A 12,119-nucleotide genomic window follows, 5' to 3' on the forward strand; every position below is an offset into this window, starting at 1 on the left:
AAAAAGGTACAGTGTTGGGGGGCGGTGGAAAGATGGCTCAGGGGTTAAGAGCCCTGCCTGTTCTTGCACAGGACCTAGGTTCAGTTCGCAGCACCCATATGGCAACTAACAACTATATGAAACTCCAGCTCCAGGGAATCTGACACCCTCTTCTGGCCTCCATGGGCACTGTATGCTTGCTGTGCACTTAGCAAAACATTCATACACATAAAATAAAAATAAATTGAAAAAATTTTTAAAAAAGAGTCTTGGGTGAGGGTTCCAGCAGTTAATGGGTCATGTGGCTTTGATGTTGGGTCTCTCACTTCCCAGTACATAGAATCCTTGCTCTTAGGCAATACACCCTGAAGTGTGACATTGGCAATCTGTTAAGGAAAAATATGAATAGTGGACAGTGGAGGCTGCTGATAAGAGAAAGACATGTAGCAGAAAGTCACAATCAGAGGATCCAGGGAAGGAAAACAGGCATGCACTGAAGTTTCATATTTGTTGGTTTGTAAATATAAATTTTGTAGGTTGGAGATTTGTAAAATGAAAGAGAGAAGAGCCAGGCATGGTGACTCATGCCTGTAATCTTAGTGCTCCAGAGGCTGAGGCAAGGGGATCACTTGGAGCCTAGGCTACAGAGTGAGGCTCCCTGCTTACCCCATTCTTTATCCCACCCATATTTAATCATTTCTTGAGGGCTGTAAATCCCTCCCCCATGCATTCCTCCCTTCTGCACTGAGCACCTCCAGGCCAAGGGCACAAACATGTGCAAAGGATCTCAGATTTTTAGGACTTTAGCACCTGGGTGAGGGGCACTTATCATCCATTGGCAAGTCTGTTTTCCTCAGCCCTCCCCACATTATGAGCACCATGAACAGAGGCTGGGGTTCAGAATAACAAGTCTACTCCCTGAAATCAAACTTAGTGGGAGGAATGGGTTCAGACAGCATGCTGGGGTGGCCCTATGGGGCTTGCCCAGCACCCTTATGGCAGGTCTCCCGCCCCATATGGGCTAGCCCCTTACCTGAGTCAAATCAACAAACTTGGGGTCACCAAGCAAAGTCCTCTTGGCATAGGCAAACCGAAAGGCCTCCACAATACGGTGGTACGTCAGGGCCTTCTGTTCAGGGGTCGCCACACTCTCCAGAGAAAAGTTGTATCCTGAGTGATCAGAGCCAAGCATACATTGGCAGATAACTGGGGCCTGGAGGGGCTCAAGGGGCTAAACTCTGAGCCATGCTTCCCCACGTTCTACCTCAGGACGAGAACTACTTGGAGCTGAAGAGATGGCTCATCAATTAAAAGCACTGGCTACTTTTGCAGAGGACCTGGTTTCAGTTCCTAGCACCCACATAGCCACTAATAACCATCTGTAATTCAAGTTCCAGGGGATCCAATGCTTTCTTCTGGCCCCTGCAGGCACTGCATGCACGAGTACATTTGCATACAAGCACGCTAAACAAGTACTCATACACAGAAAATAAAAATGTTTAAAAAGAGAAATTCTTAATAACCAACAGCAGTAGCCACTTGAGAAAGATGTGATTAAGACAAGGGCACAGCAGCATGAACATCACAGGTGCAGCCCAAGGGTCCCAGGGTCTATGAATTCCTGGATGACCACTTAGACTAGTCAGAAGCACACTCAGGCCCTTGCCCTGAACTCCAATGCTTCTCTTCCTCCCGAATATCCCTCCTCTTCCGGCTGCTGAGTGTCATGCCCCCACCCCTACCCCTTGGAGAGCCCCGGCCATTCCACACTAAGGGCACAGTGAGGCAAGGCAGGCACTCTGTCAGTTCACAGATGGAAAGATGCAAGGCAGGGAGGCCCAGTAGTGATGGAACACCAAGAAAAAGAACCTGTGTCCCTGACTCAGCAAGGCTGGGGTGGGATGGCTCACCTTTGAGGATGTTCAAGATGAGAGCCAACACAGGCCCGCTGAGTGGGGCACTGGGCACATACAGCGTCAAATCCCCAAGGCTGATGTTTAGTGGGTATTCAATCAGCTCAGCATGGTATTCTTTCAAGTCCTCAGCTGTTATAATGCCCCCTGTCATGGGACAGTAGCTCAGTGGACATGCAATGGGATTGCATCATGGTTGGGGGTGGAGCTGTATCTTGAGGGACTTGGTTTACCATTAGGTAGAGTACAGGATAGAACCAAGGAGCCAGGCCATGAGTCCACTGTGGGGGCAGGGCTGTTCATGGAGGAGGCTGACCAGTGTCTGCACCATTGGGCAGAAGGACATGTTGTACCATAGTAAGGAGATGGTCTGTACCATCAGAAGGGACCACAGGGTCATCAACCTGGTAGCCCCAACCATCACTGAAAGCCCCAGACCCTAACAGTGCTTACCATCATCCACACCAGGTCCAAGCAGCATGGTCGGCCTTCTTCCAGCTCTGCAGCTAAAGGTCTTTTCCAAGTAAAGAATACCTGCTTCCACCCCACCTCTCCTTGCCATTCCCTTCCCTCCTTGTTGAAAGGGTGAATAGAAGAAGACTCCTGATTCTTTGGGTGAACTGGCTCTGAGTATGGGTACATGCCAGTTTCCCCCATTCCATGGAACAGGACAAGAATAACAGGAAAATGTCACAGCCAAGCCCTCAGGCTGCCCCACAAAGCCCCACTAGGGCCTCTCTTACAAGTTCTTCTTCTTGTAACCCTCCCAGTGAGTCAAAACCCCCCTCCTCCTTTGGCCCAACCTATTCTCTCTGTTAGGAATCCTCTTCTCTGTCTGAGCATCCTTGCAGCCCAGACACCACTTCTCATAGGAATCCTCCCAGATCTTCAGCCTCCACATTCCTGGCCCCAGTGGCTGCCTACACCCCCATTTCTCTCTAGAAGCTTTCTCTGGGCTGCCCAGGCTCTCTGGCTGAACCAGAAGCCATGGAGCCAGGTGGCCCATGCTAACCCTTTCCTGCTGAGTGCTCTCTGAAGACCCAGAGGCCTGTAGGGGCAGAATGGGGGAACCTCAGGGCTTAGGCCCCACTAATGATTGGTTCTTCACTCAGGTCTACTCACCAGCCTCCTGGATGTCCTTCACAATTTGTGCTGTAAGGCTTCCACTATAGAAAGCCTGGGCACCCTCCTGGGCTAGTGTCTGCAACGTTTCAGCCAGCCTTGGCATAGTCACTGTCTCTCCTTCACGAAGCACCTTCCCGTTCCGGCAGAACACCTCACTTGGGCAGAGAGGGCTCACATTGGGTGGCAGATAGGAAAAACCAGACCAAATATGCCCCACACTCACCCTCACCCTTTTTGCCCCTAGGGTACTGAGAACAAAGTATAGGTAGAGTCTATCTATTGGTGGGCTGCCCTGTCACTTGGAGCTCCCAGTGTCCCTTTTCACTCAGGCCACATGGCCAACCACAGTGCTCACGGGGGCCTCCTAATGCATCCATACACACAGTGGGAAGGGTTTGCACCTCCTCAACCCCCATCCCCCTGAGTATATAGGCTGACCACAGCTGACCACAACTCTACCAGCCCCTCCCGGGATGGGCTACAGGGACCTGGGGCCACCTACCACAAGGCAGGTGTCTGCTCAATCACGTCCTGTTTCCTGTTCAGGGCCATTGCCAAGCCCTTACCCACAGGGAAGCCATGGAGGGCCAGCTGGATGCTGGGCTGGAAGAGGTGAGCCCAGGGAAGCCGCCCATGCCGCTGGTGTGCTAGCTCATACCCACGGATCTCACCAGGAACTGCCACAGAAAGGCCACCTAGGAAAGGGGCGGGGGGAGAAAGGCTGGTAACTGGACTTATAATTCCCTTTTACTTGAGAGGCTGAGACAGGAAGACCTGAACTTTAAGGGCTGCCTGGGTTACAGAGGGAGTTCAAGACCAGCCTAAGCAGCTTAACAAAATCCTACCTCAAAAGAAAAAAAGAAAAAAGCGCTGGTTGGTCTGTAGCTCTATGGTAGAGTGCTTGCCTAGTATGGTTCTAGTACTGTGTAGGAACAAACAACAACAAATAAACAAAACATCCCAGACACTGTCCCTGACCCATTTAACAGATGGGGTTAGTACGGCTTAGAAGGAAAGGGATTTGTTGCTCATGTAGCGTCAGAGAGCAAATCCAGGACCTCCCATGTTCTAGACAAAGGCTCCACCACTGAGCTACACCCTCAGCCCAAGGAAAGGGAATTTTAAGAGCATATCTCAGCTCCATGGGCAAGAATGCAGTTTGAGCAAGCATGTCTCTCAGGGCACAGAAGGGGGAGCTAGTGGCCCATGTACTGGGGTTTGCTGTACCAGATTAGATAGTACCTCCATATGTGAATCCTGTGTCAGGCCTATGGTTGTCAGAGAAGGGGAAAGCTGGACCCCCTGCCTTCTGTTAGTCTGAGCTAAACCCAGTCACAAGACCTCTTGTCCCATAGGATTCCTGGGCTCCACCAGAACGTGTCAAAACAAGATCAAGCAGTTGGATGAACAGGCCCCGAGGCAAGGGTCTTCTTCCTCTTTTCTACTGACCTGAGCCCTACCTAGTCCCTCCCTTGTTCTCTTTCTGTGTCTCAGTTTATCCATTTGACCACAGTGGATCTTACCTTCCAATTTGTATCTTTAAGGAGTTCATGATTCCATTAGAAACAGACCCCCGGGGCCTGATTCCCCATCAAGCCCCATTGCCCACCTGGGCTGAGCTACACCAAAAGCCAGAACCTGACCCAGTGCGGGCTGAGAAGAAATAAGAGAAAAACCTACCTCTGTCCTCAGGATGATGGTTTGATCATTCATTACGGGAGGGTGTTATGGGGCCATGAAGGGGTAAGAGGGGTGCCAGAGCTGTCGCCAGGCCTTGGACAGGGACATGCTCCTGTGGGTAAGGCAATTTCCCTGTGGCTCCCCCTGGCTTTGAATCCACACCCAGGGCCCATATGAAGGCTTACCTTCTTCAGATTGCTTAGAGTCATTGAACATGTTGGCATGAGCCAGCTTGGGTGCCACCTCACGGGCATTGATAACCTCAGCTTTTCCTACAAGGAGATGTAGGTCGGCAGGCTGGACCAATCCCAACCCCTCCTGCCAAGAGAGGCCTGGGGTCACCCAGCTATGCTGCCCCAGCCTAGGTCACCCTGAGAGGAGATGGATGCACCAGGCTGCTAACCCTCCTCTCCCCAGGCACTCACGTGTGGTGCTGTTGTAGATGGTAAAGTACAGGCCGCCTCCGATGCCCATGCTGTGAGCATTCATGAGACCCATACACAGCAGGCTTGCGATAGCTGCATCTACCACCGAGCCACCCTCCTGAAGCATGTCCCTGCCGGCAGCACATGGGAAGGGGAGAGCCTGAGGGCTAATCCTGCCCCCTACCCTGCCCCCCTGCCTAAAAGAAGACAGAAGAGGAGTCCATGCCAGGCCTTTTTGTTTTGAGACAGGATCTCATACTGTGTTGCACTCACTATGTGGCCCAAGTTGGCCTCAAACTCTCAATCCTGTCTCATCCTCCTAAATGTTGAGATTAGAGGTATGAGCCATCACGTTCAGCCTTGCCAGGGTTTTGTTTTTTGTTTGTCTGTTGGGGTGTTTTAAGACAGTGTTTTATCCAAAAGGCTGGGATTACAGGTGAAACTTTTGGTTTTTTTAAAGATTTATTTTTAATTATACATACCCCCTCTACAAGATCTGCTGAGCCATCTCTCAGTTCTGAAATTTTTAGTGTTTGAAGAGATGGAGCTTTTGTTTTGTATTGTTTTGTTTTTACTTTTCCAAGCAAATAAAAATACATGACTTAATTGGGGAGGAAAAGGCTGTTTTTCATTAGTCATCTTTCTTTTTCTGCTTACATCCATAAGCAAGAACTGACTTGTATTAATGAGACAAGAATCTAAAGTGGGTGGAAAAGCAGCATTTATTAGAGACAGGACTATGAAGAGGGGCCCAAGCTGCTGTGGAAAAGCAACAACCTATATGCCACTGCTCCCTTCAGGACAGGCGACCGACAGAGCCCAAGGAAAGGACAAGAATCTCCATGTCCACTGGACATTCCTTGAGTCCAGTTTGCAAATCTGAGTCTTGCCTAGGTGTACTTGCTGGCTGTCTTCCAGGGGCCTTGGGTGCCCATCCCATGTCCTATCTCAACTGTGGCAGTCCCACTTACCTCCCAATCTCTGAGCAACGCTTAGCATCCGTGGCCACAGCTGCCCTGGGATACACATGGTCGGGCTTCCTAGAGGCGGAGGGTAGCCAGATGCAGAGGCCAATGATGACCAGTGCCAGAACCACGACCACCAGGCCCAGTACCACAAACCGATTCTTCATGTCTCTATTGCCCAGAGGGGAGGAATGGGGTCAGGTCCAGCCTTGGGCACACCAAGACCATCCCCCACAGGGCACAGTCTAAAGTCAAGCTTCAGGGATATAGCCATGTGTCTCCTTCCAGTCTCCTGGAATGGGGTGCCCAGCTCCCAGACCTTTGGCCAAGGCATTCCCTCTGCCAGGAGCTCCATCTCTGTTATTTCAAATCCTCTCTGTCCAGGGCTCGTCCTAGTATGGACCTCATGTCCAGCAGAGACCCTTCCTAAAAACCTTTCTGACTCCATGTGCCTTGTGTAGCTGCTCACAGCACCCAAGCTGCCACTGCCCAGCAGGAAGCTCCAGGAAGGACAGGCCTCACTGCAGTTCTTCTGTGTCCCTCAGCCCAGCCCAGAGCTTGGCACTGTCCATAGCCCCCCAGAGTGACCCGCCACAGGGCTCAGGTTTGGGCGTCTATCATACCCTCCAAGGAGCCACCCCACAGTCTAATGAAATAAGTAGACTAACTGCATAGGCCAGGACTTACCGTCCCACAGTAGGTCAGAGCCCCAAACCTTGTCTGGGGAGGTGGCCTCTGAAAACAGCTGGAGAGAAAACTGGGCTCTCCCTCACACTCTGCAGAAGCCTGTGGACAGTCTTCTCCAGAGACTCCTGAAGCAGGCAGCCTCCGTGTACTCCTGAAAATCACAAGGTTGGACCTGAAGCAGGCCCAGCTCTTTCCAGGGTGCTTGATGTGACCTCGCTCTGCCTCTTGCTAGTCTTCTGCCTCCTGATGAACTCTGGAACCAAAGAGGCTGCCAGCCGTGTGCATGTATGCATGACTTCTCCCAAGCACTGCCCAGGGAAGGGTCTCACAACAGGGCAGGGGGTGGCCCAGGCATTCATGTATAAGCCTGGAATTTGGCAATGAGTACATCATGTGAACATAGGGGGGTCAAAGGGCCAGACTTGCCCCTTTCTGAGGCTGGACTTGCTATTCAACCTGTTTGGGGGCTTCTCTGTCCAGCACTGACCTCACTTTCTGGGGTGTTTTGAATAAGCTGGGTGAAAGCATGTGAAATGTTAACCGGCAAGGCAGCTCACACCTGTAACCCAAGCACTCAGGAAGTCAGAGGATTGCCATGAATCTGAGCTATCTAGTGAATTCTAGGCTAGCCTGTGCTACAACTTGAGACCCTATCACAGAAAACCAAAACAGGTGGACATCTTGCTATTTCCTCCATAGATTTCCTTCCAGACTATGCAGAGCAGGAGATCTACAGCCTCAGAATCCCTGTGGCTCTGAGTGCAGGCAAAGGATGCAACCCCAAAAGGGAAGAGTGTGATAGCAGAGATGGGGTGCCCCTCACGCAGAGTCCATTCCCTCCAAAGGGTAACATCTATTGGGGCACCCTTCCGTGATGCCCTGGCTGCCTTCCCCTCTGGCTCTCCCTTGTTCAGAGCATCTGAACTCAGATCCAGACATGGTGTCCTGGACATGGTCTAGGAATGGAATCTCTATACCCTCCCCATGCCTAGGAGGACAGTACAGACCCCAGTATGGAAGGTTTTCTCTTCCTCGGGCTTTGTGGGTAGGGTGATAATGGCATGACAGGATTTGATGCATCTTAAGTGGGAAAGTAGAGATTTGTAGCTTTTGAAGGAGAGGGGCCTGGAAGGTGGTCATGCCACAGTCCACCACTCTGTGTCTCCAATAGCATCCCTAATAGCTGTCTTGCCTGAATCCAGACATGACTCTGACCTGTAGACACAGCCTTGTCCCTATGATCTCTCCTGCCAGCTTGATCCTCCAAGTGCCAAGCAGACACTGCCCAAGGGACAACCCATACCCTTCTCCAGACCTGAGCACACAGACACCCTGGGCCCTGGGATGAACCTGGGTCAGGGTCTAGGGTTCCTGGTAAGAAAGTCATACTAAGAGTTTGACGGGGCCTCAGGAGCCAGGCTAGCAACACGTAGCATCACACATTGCAGATGCTGGATGCTCTCATCCTAAGTGGTAGAGGAGGGACTGCACCTGTTCAGTGTTCCACTCCACAACCTCTGGCCTCTCTGGTCCACTGTGAGCATCTTGGGCCTCATTTCTCTCAGGTTCAGGACTGTGAGCTAAAACTGTTCTCAGGACCCTGAGTTAGTCCATCTGTGACCCCCAGGACACATTCCAGGCGCCCATGTCTACCAATTGATCCATCTGTCCATCTAACAGTCCTAGTAAGGATACCCAACAGGACTGCCACTTCCAGAGAGCCTGGGAGGGAAGTGGGCAGCACAGACCCCTGTCCCCTCCTCCTGGGACAGTGTGACAGCAAGGGCTGGCCCAGCCTCCTACAGACAGATGTTCCCCTCCAAGCGGAAGACACCCTGCTGGAAGCCTCAGCTTCCATTTCCCACCCCTCCGCCCCCAAGTTTTCTCAAAGACTCTCTAAAAAGAATGTGTAAGCCCAGAAGCCTGGCCCTCATCCAAGCTAGTGTTGGGAAGGGAAACCAAGGCAAGAGAGTGGATCAGGCATGGCTCTGGCCTCAAACCCAGACCCTCCCTTGTAACCCTAGTGGGTTTACCTGAGACCTAGGAAGCAGTGGGGGCCCAGAAGAGAGCCCCCTTTTTCTCAGAAGACAGTTCTAGGCTAAGGAGGAAGAGACAGATGGGTCTGAAGGAGGAAGTCCTGGCCATAGGACTACCCCCACCCAAGCAGCTAGAGTCATGCCTGTGGCTGTTGCAAAACTTCCCAGCACCCCCCACCCCCAATTGTGATCAGGAGCTGGGGTTGGGCATCTCCTCAGGGCAGAGGCAGTAAAGGGACAGTAGTGGCCAAGGACCCAAGCGCTTACCTAGTCCCAGAAGGGCAAGAGGTCAGCTAGGGGGCACCCAGCATCCCAGAAGGGTAGCTGGAGGCTTCTGAGTAGGGTGTGGAATAGGCAGTCCTCTGCAAGAGGTCCAGCCGGGCTAGGAGGAGGGTCGACAACACGGACACACTGACGTCACAGCAGCGAGGAAGCGCAGCAATTAAGCTTGTCACCAGGTGACTAAAGTTCATGCAGCCCCAGGAGGGCCCTGGGCGGGAATGGGGGAGGTGCTAAGAGCCTGAGATAGGGGTTCCCTTCAGGGAGCAGAGGCCACCGGTGAGTCCTTCCTGAGAGCCCTTGCTGAGTCCCTTTGTGGTTTTCCCTGACCCTGTTCAGAGTTCTGAGTTCAGAGACAGACGCAGTGTCTTTCAGATGCCTCTGAGGCAGTCGGTGGAGCAGGGGTGTCCCAGGCAGTAGACCATAGCCCAGACCTAAAAGATCTCATTGCACCCTACTGGTCAACACCAGAGATGCCTCCCTGGAACATGGCCTGGGGCCTCAGTGTCCAGACCGGTTCAACAACTAATCAAGGAACATTAGCTCCTAACAGCCCAATCAATGACAGGACCAGCCTAGAAAAGGAAGGCCCAGGGAGAGCCAGAGTTGGCCCAAGGTTACATAGTCCAGCAAGGTAATCCTGCCACCAGTACCTGCCTCAAATCGCTGCGTGTCTCTGATAGCTCACCAAGAAAGTTCCCACTAGAAGCAGTTGTGGGTCTGCCCGAAGGGGCTGTGGACAATTTCCTATTCTGCCAAGGGGAGAAGCCTTACCATCCCACCCCAGCACACAGCATAGTGAGCTCCCTGTCCTCAGCAATGTACAAGCCTCATTTACCCTCCCAACACACACACACACACACACACACACACACACACACACACACACACACACCACAGCTTCTTCTCACAGATCCCCCCCCCCCCCCCCCCCCACACAGCATAGTGAGCGCCCTGTCCTCAGCAAGGTACAAGCCCCATTTACCCTCCCCACACACACACACACACACACACACACACACACACACACTGAGCAAAGTCAAGGCTGAGTAGAGTCCCAAGGTGCAGCAGAGAAGGGACAACAGAGACAGATTGGAGTTTCTCTGATAATCTTCCAACAGACCCACAAGGCTGAAGAGTGCCACATAATCCCAGAGCTACAGGACTCAAACTGGGTGCCATCTTAACCCATCTAGTGGCAGGAAATCTAAGCTTAGGCAAAAGCAATTTGCCCAAGAGCAACTGGCCTGGGAGGCTAGCTGACCCCAGATGGGCCAGGACCCTTCTTCCACTCTGCCTGCTTGTGAAGTCACCTCCCCTGGGTATGAGAACACAGACCTCTGTGGTGTCCCAGTCCTGCCCGCACCCTGATGAGGAAGACACTTACTACTCCCCAGACCTGAGGTTGAAATTTGCCTCCCTTGCTACCCAACCTGGTGACACAGGTTAGAGAATCAGAAAACAAGAAACAAAACCCATAACCCTGCCCTTCCTGGGGCTTGAAAATCACAACTTACAGGAAACCTGTTAAAAGAGCTCAGTGTGCCTAAGGACTGACTTAGAGGTGACAGAGCCCCCCTGGAGTTGGGTAATGACCATCTGCACAATGGTTCCTGCCCCACCCCCACCCGGAACCCAGAGAGGGGCAGACATAGCTGGAGAATACAGTGCCTCTGGAACACAGCTGGGCCTCCACTCCAGGGCTGACCATTCCCCACCAGGATTGCCAGGCCCTCCTGGATCTCATTTGCTCCATGCTGCAGCCCTCATTCAATTCCAAGTCCACTTCCCGAGAGCCAGGGTTCAAGAGCTTCTTAGGAGTCTGATGGATCCACTCCAAGCCGCCTACCATCCACCCCACACCTGCAGCAGAGTGAGTTGGTAAGTCTAAGCAGGCTCCCTCAAACCCACCTATCAATCAGAAATAGGACCCTGCCTACCTGTGTGATCCCAGAGGGATCAGTGCACAGTAGCGTGGCGCCCTTCACCCAGAGGTGCAGTGTACTCCTGCTGCGAAGGTGTCTAAACCAAGGCTCTGACAGGATCTTCGCTAGAGCTGCATGGCACAGCTGAGAGATAAACCAAGCCTCTTCACATACTCCATACTCCTGAGGCCCCCTGAGGTCTGATTTGCCCCACCAGTGATGTCCAGCAGCTCAGAGAGGGTGAAGAGGGCTTTGGGGTCACACAGCAGCTGGGACACAGCCAGACACGTGCTGTGCTCACCTGATTCCAAGTCCCTCACCAACAGAAAACAGTCCGCATCCCCCGCTGTGACCCAGCTCCTCCCTTCCCTCCCCCTGCTGGCCTGGGATGGGAGGAAGCTTTAAAGGTACAGAAACTAGTCCAGGTAAGGAGAGGACCGGCTCCCAATCCTAACCCAGGGGCCTTGTGACCTGGAACTGCCCCGGGTCTCTCAAGAGTCTGGGAGGTTCCCAATGAGAAACTTGAGCCCAGAGTTGGGGTGCAGCCAGCTACCCTATACCAGTAGCAGCTGTAGGTGGAAACTTCTGAGGCCCCACAAGGCCTAAGGAGCATATGTTTCCCTCTGCAATTCCCAGATACAGGATGGTCCTCTAGACTCCCTGGGCCACAGAGGAAGGGAGGGGCTGACATGACAAGGATCCAGTCACCTGGACCAAGGGAAGTCCCATGAACAAAGAGTCTCCTAATGCCCAAGCTTCCTAGGACAAGGGCAATCAGCCTGACGGAGGACACTTGGTAGCCCTCACCAGCTTTGGCCCATTGAATGAAATAGTGTTGGTGTCCCACAGAGGGGAAATCCAAGACTCTAGGTCTGAATAGTTTTTTGCCTGCCAGAATTGCTTTCATTATTATGGTTACCAACTTCTTCTCACTCAGTCAGTCCCTCTCCAACTACTTCTAGCCCCTCTGAATTCTTTCCCCAAGAAACCACCATTCTGACTAGAATTATGATCATGTTCTCTGGGACTGTGAGATGACTCACTGGGTAAGAGGGTGGAAGGAGAGAACCAACTCTCACCAGTTGTACTCTGACCTCCACACGTA

At 52.4% G+C, this 12,119-nt stretch overlaps 1 protein-coding gene across 1 annotated transcript in view; it reads right to left on the minus strand.

The window, feature by feature from the left end:
* Window positions 1–11,332, minus strand: part of Ggt1 (gamma-glutamyltransferase 1) — a 15,825-nt gene extending 4,493 nt beyond the window's left edge. Inside the window, exons 1-9 of the mRNA XM_029565814.1 lie at window positions 11,030–11,332; window positions 6,775–6,925; window positions 6,094–6,258; window positions 5,123–5,253; window positions 4,883–4,969; window positions 3,520–3,712; window positions 3,015–3,172; window positions 1,890–2,039; window positions 1,013–1,149 (exon numbers count right to left, since the gene is read on the minus strand). Coding sequence (XP_029421674.1) covers window positions 1,013–1,149; window positions 1,890–2,039; window positions 3,015–3,172; window positions 3,520–3,712; window positions 4,883–4,969; window positions 5,123–5,253; window positions 6,094–6,254 — 1,017 coding nt within the window. The 5' untranslated portion in view covers window positions 6,255–6,258; window positions 6,775–6,925; window positions 11,030–11,332. The remainder of the gene's footprint in view (window positions 1–1,012; window positions 1,150–1,889; window positions 2,040–3,014; window positions 3,173–3,519; window positions 3,713–4,882; window positions 4,970–5,122; window positions 5,254–6,093; window positions 6,259–6,774; window positions 6,926–11,029) is intronic.
* Window positions 11,333–12,119: the final 787 nt, after the last annotated feature.

The sequence above is a fragment of the Nannospalax galili genome, unplaced genomic scaffold (assembly GCF_000622305.1).
Source record: "Nannospalax galili isolate Female #2095 unplaced genomic scaffold, S.galili_v1.0 scaffold1359, whole genome shotgun sequence".
Taxonomy (NCBI): Eukaryota; Metazoa; Chordata; class Mammalia; order Rodentia; family Spalacidae; genus Nannospalax; species Nannospalax galili.